Source organism: Euprymna scolopes, chromosome 15 (assembly GCF_053919585.1).
Source record: "Euprymna scolopes isolate OS-2025 chromosome 15, ASM5391958v1, whole genome shotgun sequence".
NCBI lineage: Eukaryota > Metazoa > Mollusca > Cephalopoda > Sepiida > Sepiolidae > Euprymna > Euprymna scolopes.
In genome coordinates, this window is record NC_136496.1 from 66,173,047 (window position 1) to 66,187,564 (window position 14,518).

Below are 14,518 nucleotides of genomic sequence, written 5' to 3' on the forward strand. Positions count from 1 at the left end.
TTATCCAGAATTCAACCATATTACAAAAATATCTTTATGGTGTATGTATTTGTCAAGGAACAAACATGTCATATTTCAAAAATCACATAAATTAATCAGTTTTTTTTTTTTAATTAAGAAAAATCAAATTTTTTTAGTGATTAATATTTTGTATCCATTACAAAGCTGATTAAAATGAACAAAAAAATTTCCACGGATTCATCTCACTTCCTCATACAATTTGATTTTCTTAATTAAAAAAATTACATGATCAGTTTATGTGATATTTGGAATATGACAGTTTCGTTCTGTGACAGGTACATACACCATAACGATTTTTCAGTATTTTTGTTTTTTTAATTAGATTGACTACTGGACAAGCTCCTAAAATTTGTATTTAAAAAAAAAAGTGTAATGCATGGCATACACACAAGTAAAATTTATTATGAGATTTAGCATTTGTTATTGTTGACAATTAATCAAAAGTTAATTGCAATATTCAAGCTGCTTGCTATAAAAATAAGTGGTTGATTCTAATGACCTACAGTGACAATGGAACTGTGGCATAGAATATAAAATCTAAATTTAAATAAATTATTAAGTAAGAGGAAAATTGCCAGTTCTTCATTATAATAGCAGAATCTTACAGAGAAAAATTGAGTTTTCATTAAAAATCAATGATAATTACTTCCTTATGTCAACTTCAACTAATAGTAATGTTATTTACTTAATTATGTGGCAAAACAAGTATTTCCATAAGTCAGTGAAAAAACAATTTCGCCATGTTTGCTAGTAATGTGTAATGTATGAAATAAGGGAAATAACTAATTTCTACCAAATTAGCCTAAGTTTTGAAACTTTTCAAAAATTAATTACCTCCCCTGCTATTATGTGTGATTTATTGATGTAAGCAAAACTTGCAAATATCTCAAAAACTTTCCTTTAATAATTAATGTTCTATCTTATTGTTTTTCACAGTTTTTGGATATTTTCATTACTGCAACATGACAATTAAGTAGATACTATTGGTTTTATTTGAAATTAATATTTCGATTTTTAAAAATTTTGCTATTATAACAAAGAGGAGCCAAGTTGCCTTGCTCATTTTGTTGAACCTGTAAGTATTGGATGCACAAGAAAGTGCAGCAGACTTACTAATAGGTTGGGAGATGATAATCAGTCTGTATGCAAGAAGTGTAAAGTGATGGTGATGGATGAGAATTCATATTCCTATGTCAAAGCTATTGAAATTGTTTAGATCTTTTGTTGCATGGAGAGCAGGTATGAAACGTTGCCTGCTGTTGCTTACTCCAAGTCTGGGACCCCCATAGCACCTTATATACCAAAACGGGGTGATGTTAATACCATTGGAACACAGAACACAGAGTGGATCAGGTGCTAGTGAAATTGCAAGTGTTAAGAGTGGGTCAAGTAAGTTTTGGGAAAGTCTGTCATTACTAACTAGCAGAGCGTTACCACTGTCAAGCAAGAGAAGAGTCTATAAAGTATATATATGCAATGTAATGATGCCTGAAACTGAAATCTGACTCGAGTTGTGGACATGTGTTGCATGGAGAGAAATGATATGAGAATGTATTAGTGGATGTGTAATGTGGGTCTTAAAAAGAGGCTTAGTTCTGATAATCTCAGTGGAAGATTAAATCTGGACAGTATCAAGAGATGTGTGCAGAACAGGACACTCTAATGGTATGGCCACGTTGGAAGAATAGATGAGAGTTCTTAAGTTAGTAAATGCAGTTGAGGTAGCAGTTTCAGTTCACAAGAGAAGGTCAAGGAAAACATAGGAAGAAGTGATAAAAATGGACTGAGGGAAAGAGGGATGAATAAAGACATGAGTAGAGATAGGGAACTTTGGAAGTCAATTTCTGAAAGCTGTCCAACACATGCCAGCATGTAAAACAGACTGATGATTGTGATTATGATGACACAGTTCATCTAGAAATTACGGCAAGTGTATGTTTTTTTGATAGTTAATAAAAAGCACATTATTTTCCTGCCCAAAGTCAAAGAAGGTCTCAAGAGTTAATTGTAAATTTCAAAGTCTGGAATAAACTAAACGCTAGGTTTGTGAGATTAGAATTAAAAATTCCAATTCCAATTTAGAACTGAATCTAACTAAAAAAAATGAAATAAAACTACAGAAAAATCTTTATGATGAACGTACCTGCCATGGAACTGAAATTTTATATTGCAAAATTCACATAAATTGATCAGGTAGTTTTATTTTTAAAGAAAATCATATTAAACAATTTAAAGTGATTAATGTGAAATCTGTAGCATTACAGGGCTGATCTAGAAAGTTTGAATTATTGTGGAGTTATCGGCCAGTTTTTTTTTTTTTTTTTTTTTTTTTTTTTTCTTCAAGATAGCAATGCAAGGCAGTCTCTTTTTGCTTAATCATAACTTTGATTTTCTTAGTTAAAAATAAAACTACTTGATCAATTTACATGATTTTTGGAATAAGAAAACATCTTCATTCTGTGACAAGTACATACATAAACAGAATTTTTCTGTTCAGTTCTAATTAAGAATTCCTTTAACCAAAGTAACTTCTCTTTTTTGCTGCATAAGTATGACAGCAAAAATTGCTTGTTCTTTTAAAGTAATTCCACAAATGAACTTGCATACCACAACATTTTGCCAATTGTCCCTGTTGAAATTCATTAAATTACATAAAATACAGCTGTTAGATTTGGATGTGGTTTTTTCTACCAAAGATTTTCTGTCACTGATAGCATTTTATATCAAGGGTTTCGCAACATTTTTTGCATGGCAGCACACTATTAAGTTTGTTTTGTTTTTTTTTAATTTTTATGGTACACTTATCATAAAAATTAAATATTTTCTACTCATAAAGCCTTTTTCCAAGATAATAAAAAAAAGAACAAAGAATAATTTTAATTCACATAAATCAACATACCATGTATTCAATATTTGGTAAAGAATAATAATGGTGAATATCAATAGGACAGTTGTGGCTGGTGATTGTTAACTACTACTGCAACATGTGTTATACGATCCAGAAATCGGTTCAATTCTGAATTTTAAAACTACAAATGACCATTCTTTTGAATTCTTTTGCAGTTCATACCACTAACAACATTACATTCATTTAGAAGATAATCTATACTGCTGCATGAAGTTAGATTAGCTTGAAATTGGCTTTTTTGTTTTACATGTGTATTTAAGAATTATTTTGGGATTGAAATCGTGTTTGAATTATTCAGCTCTGATGTTGATTCCCGATATTTTGTAAAAGTTGTGATGTTTTTGAGTAATCGTCCCATCACTCATATAAACCATAAAAAAACGTACTAATTAGTATGTGCAAAACATTTAGATTCTAGAAATTCTGCAATTTTGAATTGAGCGGTGTCATGATTAAGAAAATAAATGACGTTATTAAACAAAATTAAATTAAATGGCTTCTAGCTATTATCTCTTTGTGAATCATTAGTATGCCATAGTATAGTGGTTGAGAACCACTGTTTTATATTGATTAAGAAATAATTGGAAAAAATTTTTATTACATGAATGACTGTATTTCTGTAAAAATAATTAATTTCCTTGATTTTAAACTATTTTGTTTTCTTGTTCTCATTGTTATATCACCATTTGGTATTTTGGCAAATCGATTAATAAACATCCGGAATTTTCAGAACCAACTGGTAAGTACACTATATTAGTATTTCTAACTATACGCATATTTCAATTTAATTTCTGATTTATTGTTTTGCTGCTTATTTAGAATTAAACCTATTTTCAAAACAAAAATACAGAAAAATCTTTAAAAAGCATCTATGATGTATGGTCATGGAACAAAATGCCATATTCCAAAAAATAATGTAAATTGATTAAGTAGTTTTATTTTTAACTAAGAAAATCAAATTTTATGATTAAACAAAGATGGACTGTCTAGTGTCACCATCTTAAAAAAAACAAAGCAGATATGTCTATAATAATTCAAATTTGCAAGATCAATCTTGTAATATTAACAATTTTATATTAATCGCTAAAAATTGAAAATTTTAATTTAGTTTTAAAACTACTTGATCATTGATTTTTGGAATATGATATCTTTGTTTCATGACCGGGTATGTACATCATAAAGATTTTTTATGCAATTTAGTTTTTTTTTTTTTTTAGTTTTTTAAATAGGTTTAATTCTAAATAAACACCATGTTTTTGTTTGTTTTTTGTTTTTTTTTTTCTTTCTTTTCTGTAGAACCTCAAATGAATTGACCTAAAATATTTATTAGCAATTTTTGTTGAAAATATTTTTGTAAATTTACTTACTGTTAGACCATCAAGTTAGCCATTATCTCTTTAAAAAAAAACGTTTAATAACTTTTTTCTTTTAATTTTCTTAGCTTTTTGTTTTTATTTGGGATTCGACATTTTACTGACTGGAAGCCAGATGTTCACTCATTATTTTAAAGACTTCAAATGAGATATCTTTAGCATTTTAACCATTCCTTGTTTGGACCTCTCTCTCTAATATACAATTGGCTTTTAGCATTGTTTTATTTTCATATACATACATATATACAGGGTGGCCACAAAGTCACGCACCAATGTTAATTAAAAAAGTTATAGTAGTGACATTTATTCAAATTCAATTCTTTGGTGCGTAACTTTGTGGCCACCCTGTGTATATATATATATATATATATATATATATATATATATATATGACAAAAAGTCTATATTCAGAATTTCAAGATGTTGTTCATTTTACCGTTTATTTCTTTCAGCATGTTAAAATTTTCAATTGTTGACAGCACCTGTTTCGTATCGCAGAATCATCCATATAATTATTATGTCAAGTTTTTAATCTATTTTTCCTTGATTTATAAGAAGAATAAAAACTCATCAACTTTAAAAGAAAATAAAAGGAATATGGGCATGATTACAAAAATCAAATAAGTAGTTGTAATTGTGTTTTGTGATAGTTACACCATATTTGATTTTAAAATAAAATAGATTCAAAACTTTGCATAATAATTATATGGATGATTCTGCACTACGAAGCAGGTACTGTCAAGAATTGAACATTTTAACAATGCTGGAAGAAATAAACGGTAAGATGGACAACATGAAATTTGGAATATAGACTTTTTGTCATTTATTTGTGTATGCTCTGTAATTACAATGAGCTTCATAAATTAAAGGATTGTTATAAATAAAAAGTGAAATGTAATTGAATAAGCATATATAAACATATATATATATATATATATATATATATATATATATATATATATATATATATATATACACACACACGCACACAATATTTTCATCAATAATAAAACGTTTAATGTGGCTGGAATGCTGAGTACAAATAATACACCTGGATCTTAGCCAAAAGAATAAGAAATCATAAAAATAATGTTTTTTCTTTATAACTAGACATTTTTTTTAAATGAATGAAAAATAATTGTTTGATCTTTTATTGTATTATCTTTCAATGGGAGTGAATAGTGTAGTATCAATTTGTTGTCATGTGACCGGTCTCTCAGGAATTACCTCTTCCTTTTTTTTTTTTTTTAAGGAGTTGGGATAATGCTCCCTGGTATTATATCCTTCTTTTAAGGAGGGGGCAACATAGTATCTGTTCTGTTGTCATGAGACCATCTCCTCATGGACTACCTTCTCTTTTACGACGATGGGGTGGGATAGTAATGAGGTATCTTCTCTGTCGCCATGATACCATATGCATAGACATTACCTCCTTTTATAGGAAGATTCTTTCCAGGTATTACCTCCTCTTTTGGAGGGAGCATTATATGTTTGTTCCTCACCATACCATCCTTCCATGATTATCTTCATTTATGTGTATCTACTATCTGTATTGTTGTCATATTATCTGCCCAAGCATGAATTCCTCCCTTTTTTGTGAATGGAGGGAGGTGGGCATTTGTGATGATATCCTTCTCTCACGTATTACCTCCCTTTTTGGGATGGGGTGGGGGTCAGTGTAGTATATGTTTATTCAATATGAACTTTCCCAGGCAGACAAAAATATATGACCAGAAGGAGCATATATTTATTAGTTTTAAAAATTTTGTCATCTACTCAATTATGATTTGAAAGCTCTACTTGACATGTTAACCATTGAGCTTGTCTTTATCTTCAGTATTTGATATACCTGGAGTTTCAGTTTAGTTAAATTGATTTTTTTCAACTCTATTAAAAAATGGATTTAAATAATTCCCAAAGCTTGACATTTATAGGAAGATTACTTTTTGTATGTGAAGATTTCCTCAGAATATCAAAGTTGGCAATGCCTTCTCATTTTTTTTTACCAAGTATTAAGAAATGATAAAAATGTCTGACTTGTTTGCAAAGAAACCAAAATGCATTTTGGTGGATTTAATTTTGTAATTAAATTATTTTTTTAATAGGATTCTTAAAAAATTGGATACTAATTTAGAATTAAACAATTATTAAAAACTAAATTTCAGAAATATTTTCATGATATATATACTCGCAATGGAACAAAGAATTCAACTTCCAAAAAACATGTAAATTGATAGAGTATTTTTTTTTTTTTTTTTTAGAAAAAAAAATCATATTCTTATGATTTTTGGCGATTTTAATAGTAAATTATATCCATTACAAGGCTGATTTTTATCTCAAATTGTTCAATTTAGTTCAAACCGAATTGTCTCCCCCTTATTTATAAAACATGAAAAATAAAAAAAAATGCATCTCACTTAGTTATAAAATTTAATTTTCTTAAAAAAAAAATACTTGATTAATTTACGTGATTTTTTGAATTACAGTTGTTCTGTGATGCCTTCTTTTACGCTATTGGATATTTTAGTTCAGTAAATATTCAATTTAAAAAAACACGTTCAATGTGTAATTATGAAAGTTACATTGATACGAGAAATAGATAGACACACACATAAAGTTGTTTCATAATTAATATAGATAGGTAGGTTTTCTTACTTAACATTCTTTTACATCTCTTTGGGCAATGCCAAGGAACAGGTCCTGCTAGTAATTAATATAAGGAATATAATATATAAATCCAAGCATGATGGCACCTGTTGCATTGTGCAATAATTTTGTTTGTTTAATGATTGATTTTTATTTTATTTTTTTTTTTTTTTAAGAATTTATTGAAACAAAGCGAGTTCAACTGTGTGACTTGTTACTTCAATTGAATGGTAAGATTCTTAACTGTTTTTTCCTTTCATTTTTTTTTTGTACTAAAAAATGATGCAAACAAAACCATGCTTTGCTAGTGTTCGCACTAATATTCATATAAACTAAAGTCTCAATCGGTGACATTGAAAGAATCTAAAAATAAGAAAAAAAAAGTCTCAAACTGGAAATTTTTTGAATAAAAAAAGAAAATCAATTATTTTATATGAATATTTGTGCAAACATTGGAAAAGTTTTTTTCATCACTTGTGACATTGGTTTGTACAATCATATAATATATTATATGCATATATTTTCAGTATTCATTTCAATATTTATGTGAGTAGATCTTAAATGATGATTTTTCCCCATAAATAATAATAAAATAATGTTTATGCATAACTTATTTACCATAAATGTATTTCCGTTGTTCCTATCGATATATTTGGATGTGTGATATTATTTTTGGCTATGCACACAACAAAACATGTGTAGGACATTTATGAAAAAAAGAAAGTGTAGACTATTTTTTTTAATTTAATAAAAAATAAAAATGATTGTAGACTGTTTACTTTTGCTTTTTTGTTAGTGGGATGAAACTAACTGTATGTGTGTACATACATATATATATATTGGCAGCAGGCCATTAGTTAGACCACCAACAACTTCTGGGCGCCATTCTGTATGATACGCATACCGAAATTTAAAAGACCACTCGGCAAATAGAAAAGATATCCACAAGATCGGAAAAAGGAATAATTCTGTCGTGTTCAATCAAACATGTCTAAATATATATATGTAATATAATACAATTAGATTATCAAAGAGTATATCCTTAACAAAATCTTATCAAGATAGAAAAGGCTTAACACTGTTAAGAGGAGCAATTAAATATATTAAATAAAAGATGAGGAATAAAGGTTATATATAACTTTATTATATCATCAGAACAAAAAGAAAAAATTAAAGGGGAAAAAGAAGAAAAACCTTTAGGCCATGACATTTCAAAGTTAAATACTTTTCATCAAAAAAGGAGAAGGGCAAGAATTATGCAAAATGTAAATATAGATAAAAACTGGCTTCATAACATTTTCTGAGAATGAATGAAGATAATTAAGATATAGTTATAAAGTATGAGTGAGTATGTATACATATATATATATAGAGAGAGAGGGGGGGGGAGACAGTATCTGTCTGTATCAAAATATTTAACAGGTAAACTTTTAAACTACTAGTCACATAACACTGAAATTAACAGAAAATAATAGTCATACACCAAAGATGATTTATAACGAGTAAAATCTTTGTTTGGATGGATGAATAACACATACGAAAATATGTCAGCAAGTTGAAATGCAAAATGTTTATTTCTATTACTTTTGCACATACACAAATTCATTCCAAACTTGAAGTGGTTTAATTTTAAATTCCATCTATCTGTTAATTCAAATGGAATGCATACGGAGCACTAAGTGTTTTGGTTTTGGTTTCGATTCTAGCTGATGGTACCCCAAGTCATTGTTTTTTAACCTTTGAAATCAGTACTATATATATATATATATATATATATATATATATATATATATATATATATATATCAGGTTGGCAAGAAAATTCTTGTAGTTTTTAACTTTTAAATTCAGATGAACATATCTCAGCTCAAACAAAATATTATTGACCGAAATAAGCACCATCAGAATCAACACACTTTTGCCAACACGAAAGAAACATATTTATGCCAGTAATGGAAAAATCTTGTGTTCTGGTGGCAATTAAGTCGCTGAAGGCGTTTTTTTTATATCACTTAGGTTTTTGAAGCATTTCTCACCCAGAAAGTTGTTGAGATGTTTAAAAAGGTGGTAGTCAGTAGGTGAGAGGCCTGGAGAGTATGGCAGATGAGGCAGAGTTTTGTAACCCAATTCGTTCAACTTCTGCAGGGTCAGTTTAGCAAGGTGTGGTCGGGCATTGTCATGGAAGAGAATTAGGCCTTTTCTGTTGACTAATGCTGGGTATTTATGTCAAAGTTTCTGATGCACTTTATTCATTTGTGGACAGTACCTCGCCGCCATAATGGTTTCGCCTGCATTAAAAAAAAAAACTAATTCTCAAACAGTTGTGTGTGAATTGGCTTTGACTAAGGTTTTTAATTGATCGTTGTCAACATCCAATGGCCAACCACTATGCTCTTCATCTTCAAGACTTCTGTCGCCGCCATGAAATTTCTTAAACCACCATTTTGCTGTCTGTTCAGTAGAGTTTTCTGGGCTAAATGTTTTGTTGATATTGCAAGCTGTTTCAGCAGTTGTTCGGCCTAGCTTGAATTGAAATGAGAAAATTGTGCGAATTTGTTTTTTTTTCCATCTTGTATTCAACGTTCTGAAATGAAGACATAATTGTTTGAAAACGATTGTAATTTAAATGATTAGATAGAGCGAAAAACGCTCTTTAAAATGATATATAAAATAAAGGTATTATAAAGAAAACGTATTTGAAAGTACATCACTTGAAATCAAAATTATAAATTCCATAAGAACTTTCCAGTCAACCTAATAACATTTAATAGCGAATTGGTTCTGTAATAATAAATATGATATCCACATGAATTAAAATATATTTATCCATATTTTGCGGCCAGGCAAGGGCAGGAGCCCCTTGCTAGTATATATATAAAAACAAGGAATTTGAATTTTCTTATTTTAATTATTGGGAGATGAGGTGGAGTAGCCATTTTATAAAAAACATTAAAAGCGTTTGCAGAATATAATGAAAATGATATGAAAAATTAAAGAAAAAACATAAATCGATATAAAAAGTTTTGCTTTTTTTTTTTTAAAAAAAAACAACATCACATGGAAATAGAGTGAAGGAAGGACAGAGAGTTTCAAAAGATCAAAATGTAATTTATGATGTTGAAACCCTACAACACAAGATCTGGAATGAATGTCTTCTCATGAAAATTAAATTGTACAGTATTATGGGATGAATCTATATATTGATAAAAGTGAAATTGTCTGTCTGTCTGTCTGTGTACATTTCTCTACCAAACTACTCTTTCAATTTTCAGTCTACAGATTTGACATAAGGGGTATTGAGATTTTGGAAAATCTTTTTAATCAGTTTTCAGCCAGAAATTTGACTGTCAAAGTTCAACGATTTGACCTTTGAAAACTCTACCAAACTCCTCCGCCAGTTTTGGGTCTAAACACTTGAAATTTTAGATGTATGTTACTTGGACATGGATCAAACTTTCTAATTTGATTTGAGCCCAAAACAATAAATGTTAAGGGATCAAAATTGGGGCCAAAGTTTAAAAAAATGGTACCTCTGTGGTCGCTACCAAATTACTCAGCCAATTTTTGGTCTAAACATTTGAAATTTTACATAAAGTATATTCAGACATAGGGCAAGATTTTTAATTGGTTTTGGCTGAAATTTTGGCTACCAAGGGGTCAAAGTTCAAAAGATCTTACCTTTGCGGTCTCTAGCAAACTATTCAGCCAATTTTGGGTCTGAACATTTGAAATTTTACATAAAGAGCATTCAGACACGCAGCAAGATTTTTAATCAGTTTTGGGGCGAAAATTTGGCTGCCAAAATGTCAAAGTTGAAAGAGTTGACCTTCGCAGACTCTACCAAACTCCTCTGCCAATTTTGGGTCTAAACACTTGAAATTTTAGATGTAGGTTACCTGGACATGAGTCAAACTTTTTAATATATATATATATACATATGCACATAAAGTTATGAACAGTACATAAGGCCCAAGCAAAGTTAGTACTTAATATAATAAAATCTTTCTTAGACAAGAGAACAATCAAGGTTGTCATTAATGGCCATACTTCTAAACAACATGACATCAATGGAGGTATGCTTCAGGAGTTGATCCTTGAATTTATATTGTTCTTGATATTCATAAACGATGTCCCAGATGAAATTGTGTCCAAGATGGGTATATTTGCTGAGGAGACCACACTCTTTACTAAATATGTAGTATAAAAATGAATGTGCACATATTCCAGGCAATTTTTTGAAACCTTAGAAATTATCTCCAGTCTGTAGGGAGACGTAAATCGATGGTAGCATTTAATTCTATAAGACAAAGGTCTTTTCCTTCAACAATCAAAAAGAACCTTTCCAGCCACTGATTGCCATGACAAATAACACTTTAGCTGCGAGTTCATCATGGCTTCACAGGTAACATGAATTGGAACAAATGCTTAGAAGACATTGCCAAGGCTGTTGCAAAGAAGGTAGCCTCCCTCTATCACACTAGGAAACTACTTATACTTGATAGTATCCTATATCTCTACAAAGCCATCATTCACCCATGAATGAAATATTGTCCACGTATGGACCGATGCATGAACCACTAGTTTCTCTCTCTCTCTCTATTGGACAGGGTCCAAAAAAGAGTCTCCAATAGTTCCTGCACTGTCAGATAAACTCCAACCTCTGTCCCATCACCACAGTGTGGCATCTCTGTGCATATTTTACAAGTATTTTAATGAAATATGCTCCAACAAACAAACTCGTAGCATTTGGTGCTCCCCTCAACATAAATGCCTCCAAGTAATCCGACAAACAGCAAAATCCCACGTCTTCACTGTAGAGATACTCTAATGCTGGAAAATCATTTACTTTAATAGTTTCTTTCCTTGTTAGATTTTGTAATTCTCTGTTTCTTTACTGTACTAACATGTAGTAGTTTAAATGTAATGTGAACAGACATGTCGCTGCTCAGCTCCCTACTTAGATGGTCCCTGTACGTATGGTCTTTAATTTACATCACGTCTCGGTGGCAATGTACCTTGTTTTGGGTAAATATGAGTAAATATATATATATATATATATATATATATATATATATATATATATATATATATGACATGTTTAAGATGGCAAGATACAAACACTTAACAGTAAATTACCAAAATAACATCATTTTTTCAAAAAGAATTCTGACAAGAAATTATAATCTAAAAAAAGATATATATAAATATCAGAATCCTGAGGTAAATTAATGAATCCTGTGGTATCGAGTCTTATAAAATATATTTAGTAGGTAATATTATACAAGACAATCCCAACCAAAAAGGGAATAGCTCAATATACTTGATAGAGCAAATGGAATTTATAGTTTTTTTATTTAAATTTCATTTAGAAAAATATAATTTTTAAACTTGGGAACATACAAGGATTACCACGACACACAGATACTATAATACCCTTATCCATATCTCTTAAAAATATGTAATTTTTAATATATTTTCTTTGTATATTCTGAATAGCAATATTATTTCGAATTAGATCTAATATTTGCTAATGACTTTTCCTCTGAGCAGATAATTGTACATTGAAAATCCATGGTGGGTTATGGAAAAAATGCTGAATTGTATTCTTTGACAAATAATAAATTTCTGTTTTGAAAAATTATATTTTTCTGAATTAAATTTAAATAAACACACACACACACACACACACACACATGTATAAAATAATTGATGGCGGTTCAAAGTTAAATAAACTTTATTTCATCATACAATCAATAAGCAAAAAAAAAACTCTTTAGAACCATGGTATTTCAAATCTTAATGCTTGTCATCAGAAGAGAAGAGCAAGATTATGTATGTATAAATTTCAAATTGAATGGTTTAAAAGACCAAAGAACAAGTGCAATTATTAATTTTGCTTGCATCTTGTCTTCAAAGATCGGCCAATTACATCTTTTAAAAAAGGGATGACAGGTGAATGTATGTATGTGTGTGTGTATATATATATATATGGCTCAGAGGGTAAGGAATGAGGATGAAGAGTTGTATGTTTTGGTTTCAATTTTAACTGATGGCACCCAAGTCATATATATATATATATATATATATATATATATATACATTTTAGAGGTGTGTGTGTGTGTGTGTGTGTGTGTGTGTATGTGGGTGTAGGTGTATGTATATGTGTTGCGTGTGTGTGTGTGTGTGTATATCTATGGTTACATCGAGCTGCCGCTTATAAGTGTCTAATCTAATATTTTTATTTGTTAGTTTTAATTTTAATTTTTTTAAATCCCTACCACCCTCTCTATAAAATGTATTAAGTGGATTGCTACTACCACCCCCTCTGTTTTTTTGAGGGTCGAAGCCCGATCTTTTCTTTCCTTTTTTTCAGTATCAAAAATGTAATTGTCTGATTTAGATGCTTGAAAATACCATAAGGTTGAAATAAATTATTGCATTGACAATTATGTAATTTCCGTGTTATATTTTTTATCTTATTGCTCTGTTTACCACATTGAGCTCTCATACCCGGATTTCCTCTGGAATTATTCCATTATAACACTATATATATATATATATATATATATATATATATAAAGTTTTAATCTCACTACTACTACTACTACTACTATTAAGTTCAATAAAATAATCGATAGAGAATGGTCTCTATAATAATGAATACATAATCTGCATGAATTATATTAAAGCATATCTTACAAATGGGAAACGCTGGGCGACCTGCTAGTAAAAAATCAGAATATACTGTCGGTATGTAGAGTCTGAATAGATAGTAAAACATAGATGATAAATTGAAGAAAAGTTGCATTAGGAGAAATATATTAAAAAATAATAATATAGAAAAATAATGATAATAAAGATAAAGATACAAAAAAAATATATACAATAAAACTAAAATAAAAATTTTAAATTGCAGTTCAAATATTAGAAAGACAATAAAGTCTGTAAAAGTATCCAGGAAGCAAGTTTGCCGACCTGTCATCATCTTGAGTGTTATTTTCACATTTCAATCAATGTAAACTCCGAATATCCAGTTGTAAAGTTACACTCTTCTAGATGTTGACGGTTCTATCCTCAGTGCGGACAACACTCAAAATACAATTGCGAATTACTTAGGACTTCTACCTAGTCATGCTACTATGTAGATTAAATAAAGGGTTTCATTCAAAATATCGTGCAGATTCTCATGTTTAACAAAATAGCACTCAAGATGAGAACAGTAGTTCGAATAATCCAAATAATGAATAATAAATCCTCATCTTAAAAGTTCAGAAAAGCAAAAATTATTATTTATTAAATATGTGTGTACATGTATATTAATTTCTTATGTTAAAACAATTTCTTACAGAATTTGCTGCAGATGGAGACGTTATTGATTCGCGTGTATACAGCTACGCCATTGCTCTGGAACAAACGAAAAAGAAAGGTGCAATTGTATAAACTTGACAATCGACAAACTTTACTGTTACATTCTTCATCTTGTTAACGAAAGAATTCTTTAACTTTTTACAGTCTTTATTTTTTATTTTTGTTACAATTTTTCGAGAATAAAAACACATCTTTCATCAAAA

The 14,518-nt window shown here is 29.5% G+C and overlaps 1 protein-coding gene across 5 annotated transcripts in view; it reads left to right on the plus strand.

Annotated features, from left to right (window-relative positions):
- The window catches only part of LOC145293853 (ADP-sugar pyrophosphatase-like), an 82,474-nt gene extending 67,956 nt beyond the window's left edge, over nt 1-14,518 (plus strand). For all 5 annotated transcript variants that reach the window (XM_080140549.1, XM_080140547.1, XM_080140548.1 and 2 more), the window contains exons 9-10: nt 7,125-7,178; nt 14,296-14,518. In XM_080140549.1, the coding sequence (XP_079996675.1) occupies nt 7,125-7,134 (10 nt within the window). In that variant the 3' untranslated portion in view covers nt 7,135-7,178; nt 14,296-14,518. The remainder of the gene's footprint in view (nt 1-7,124; nt 7,179-14,295) is intronic.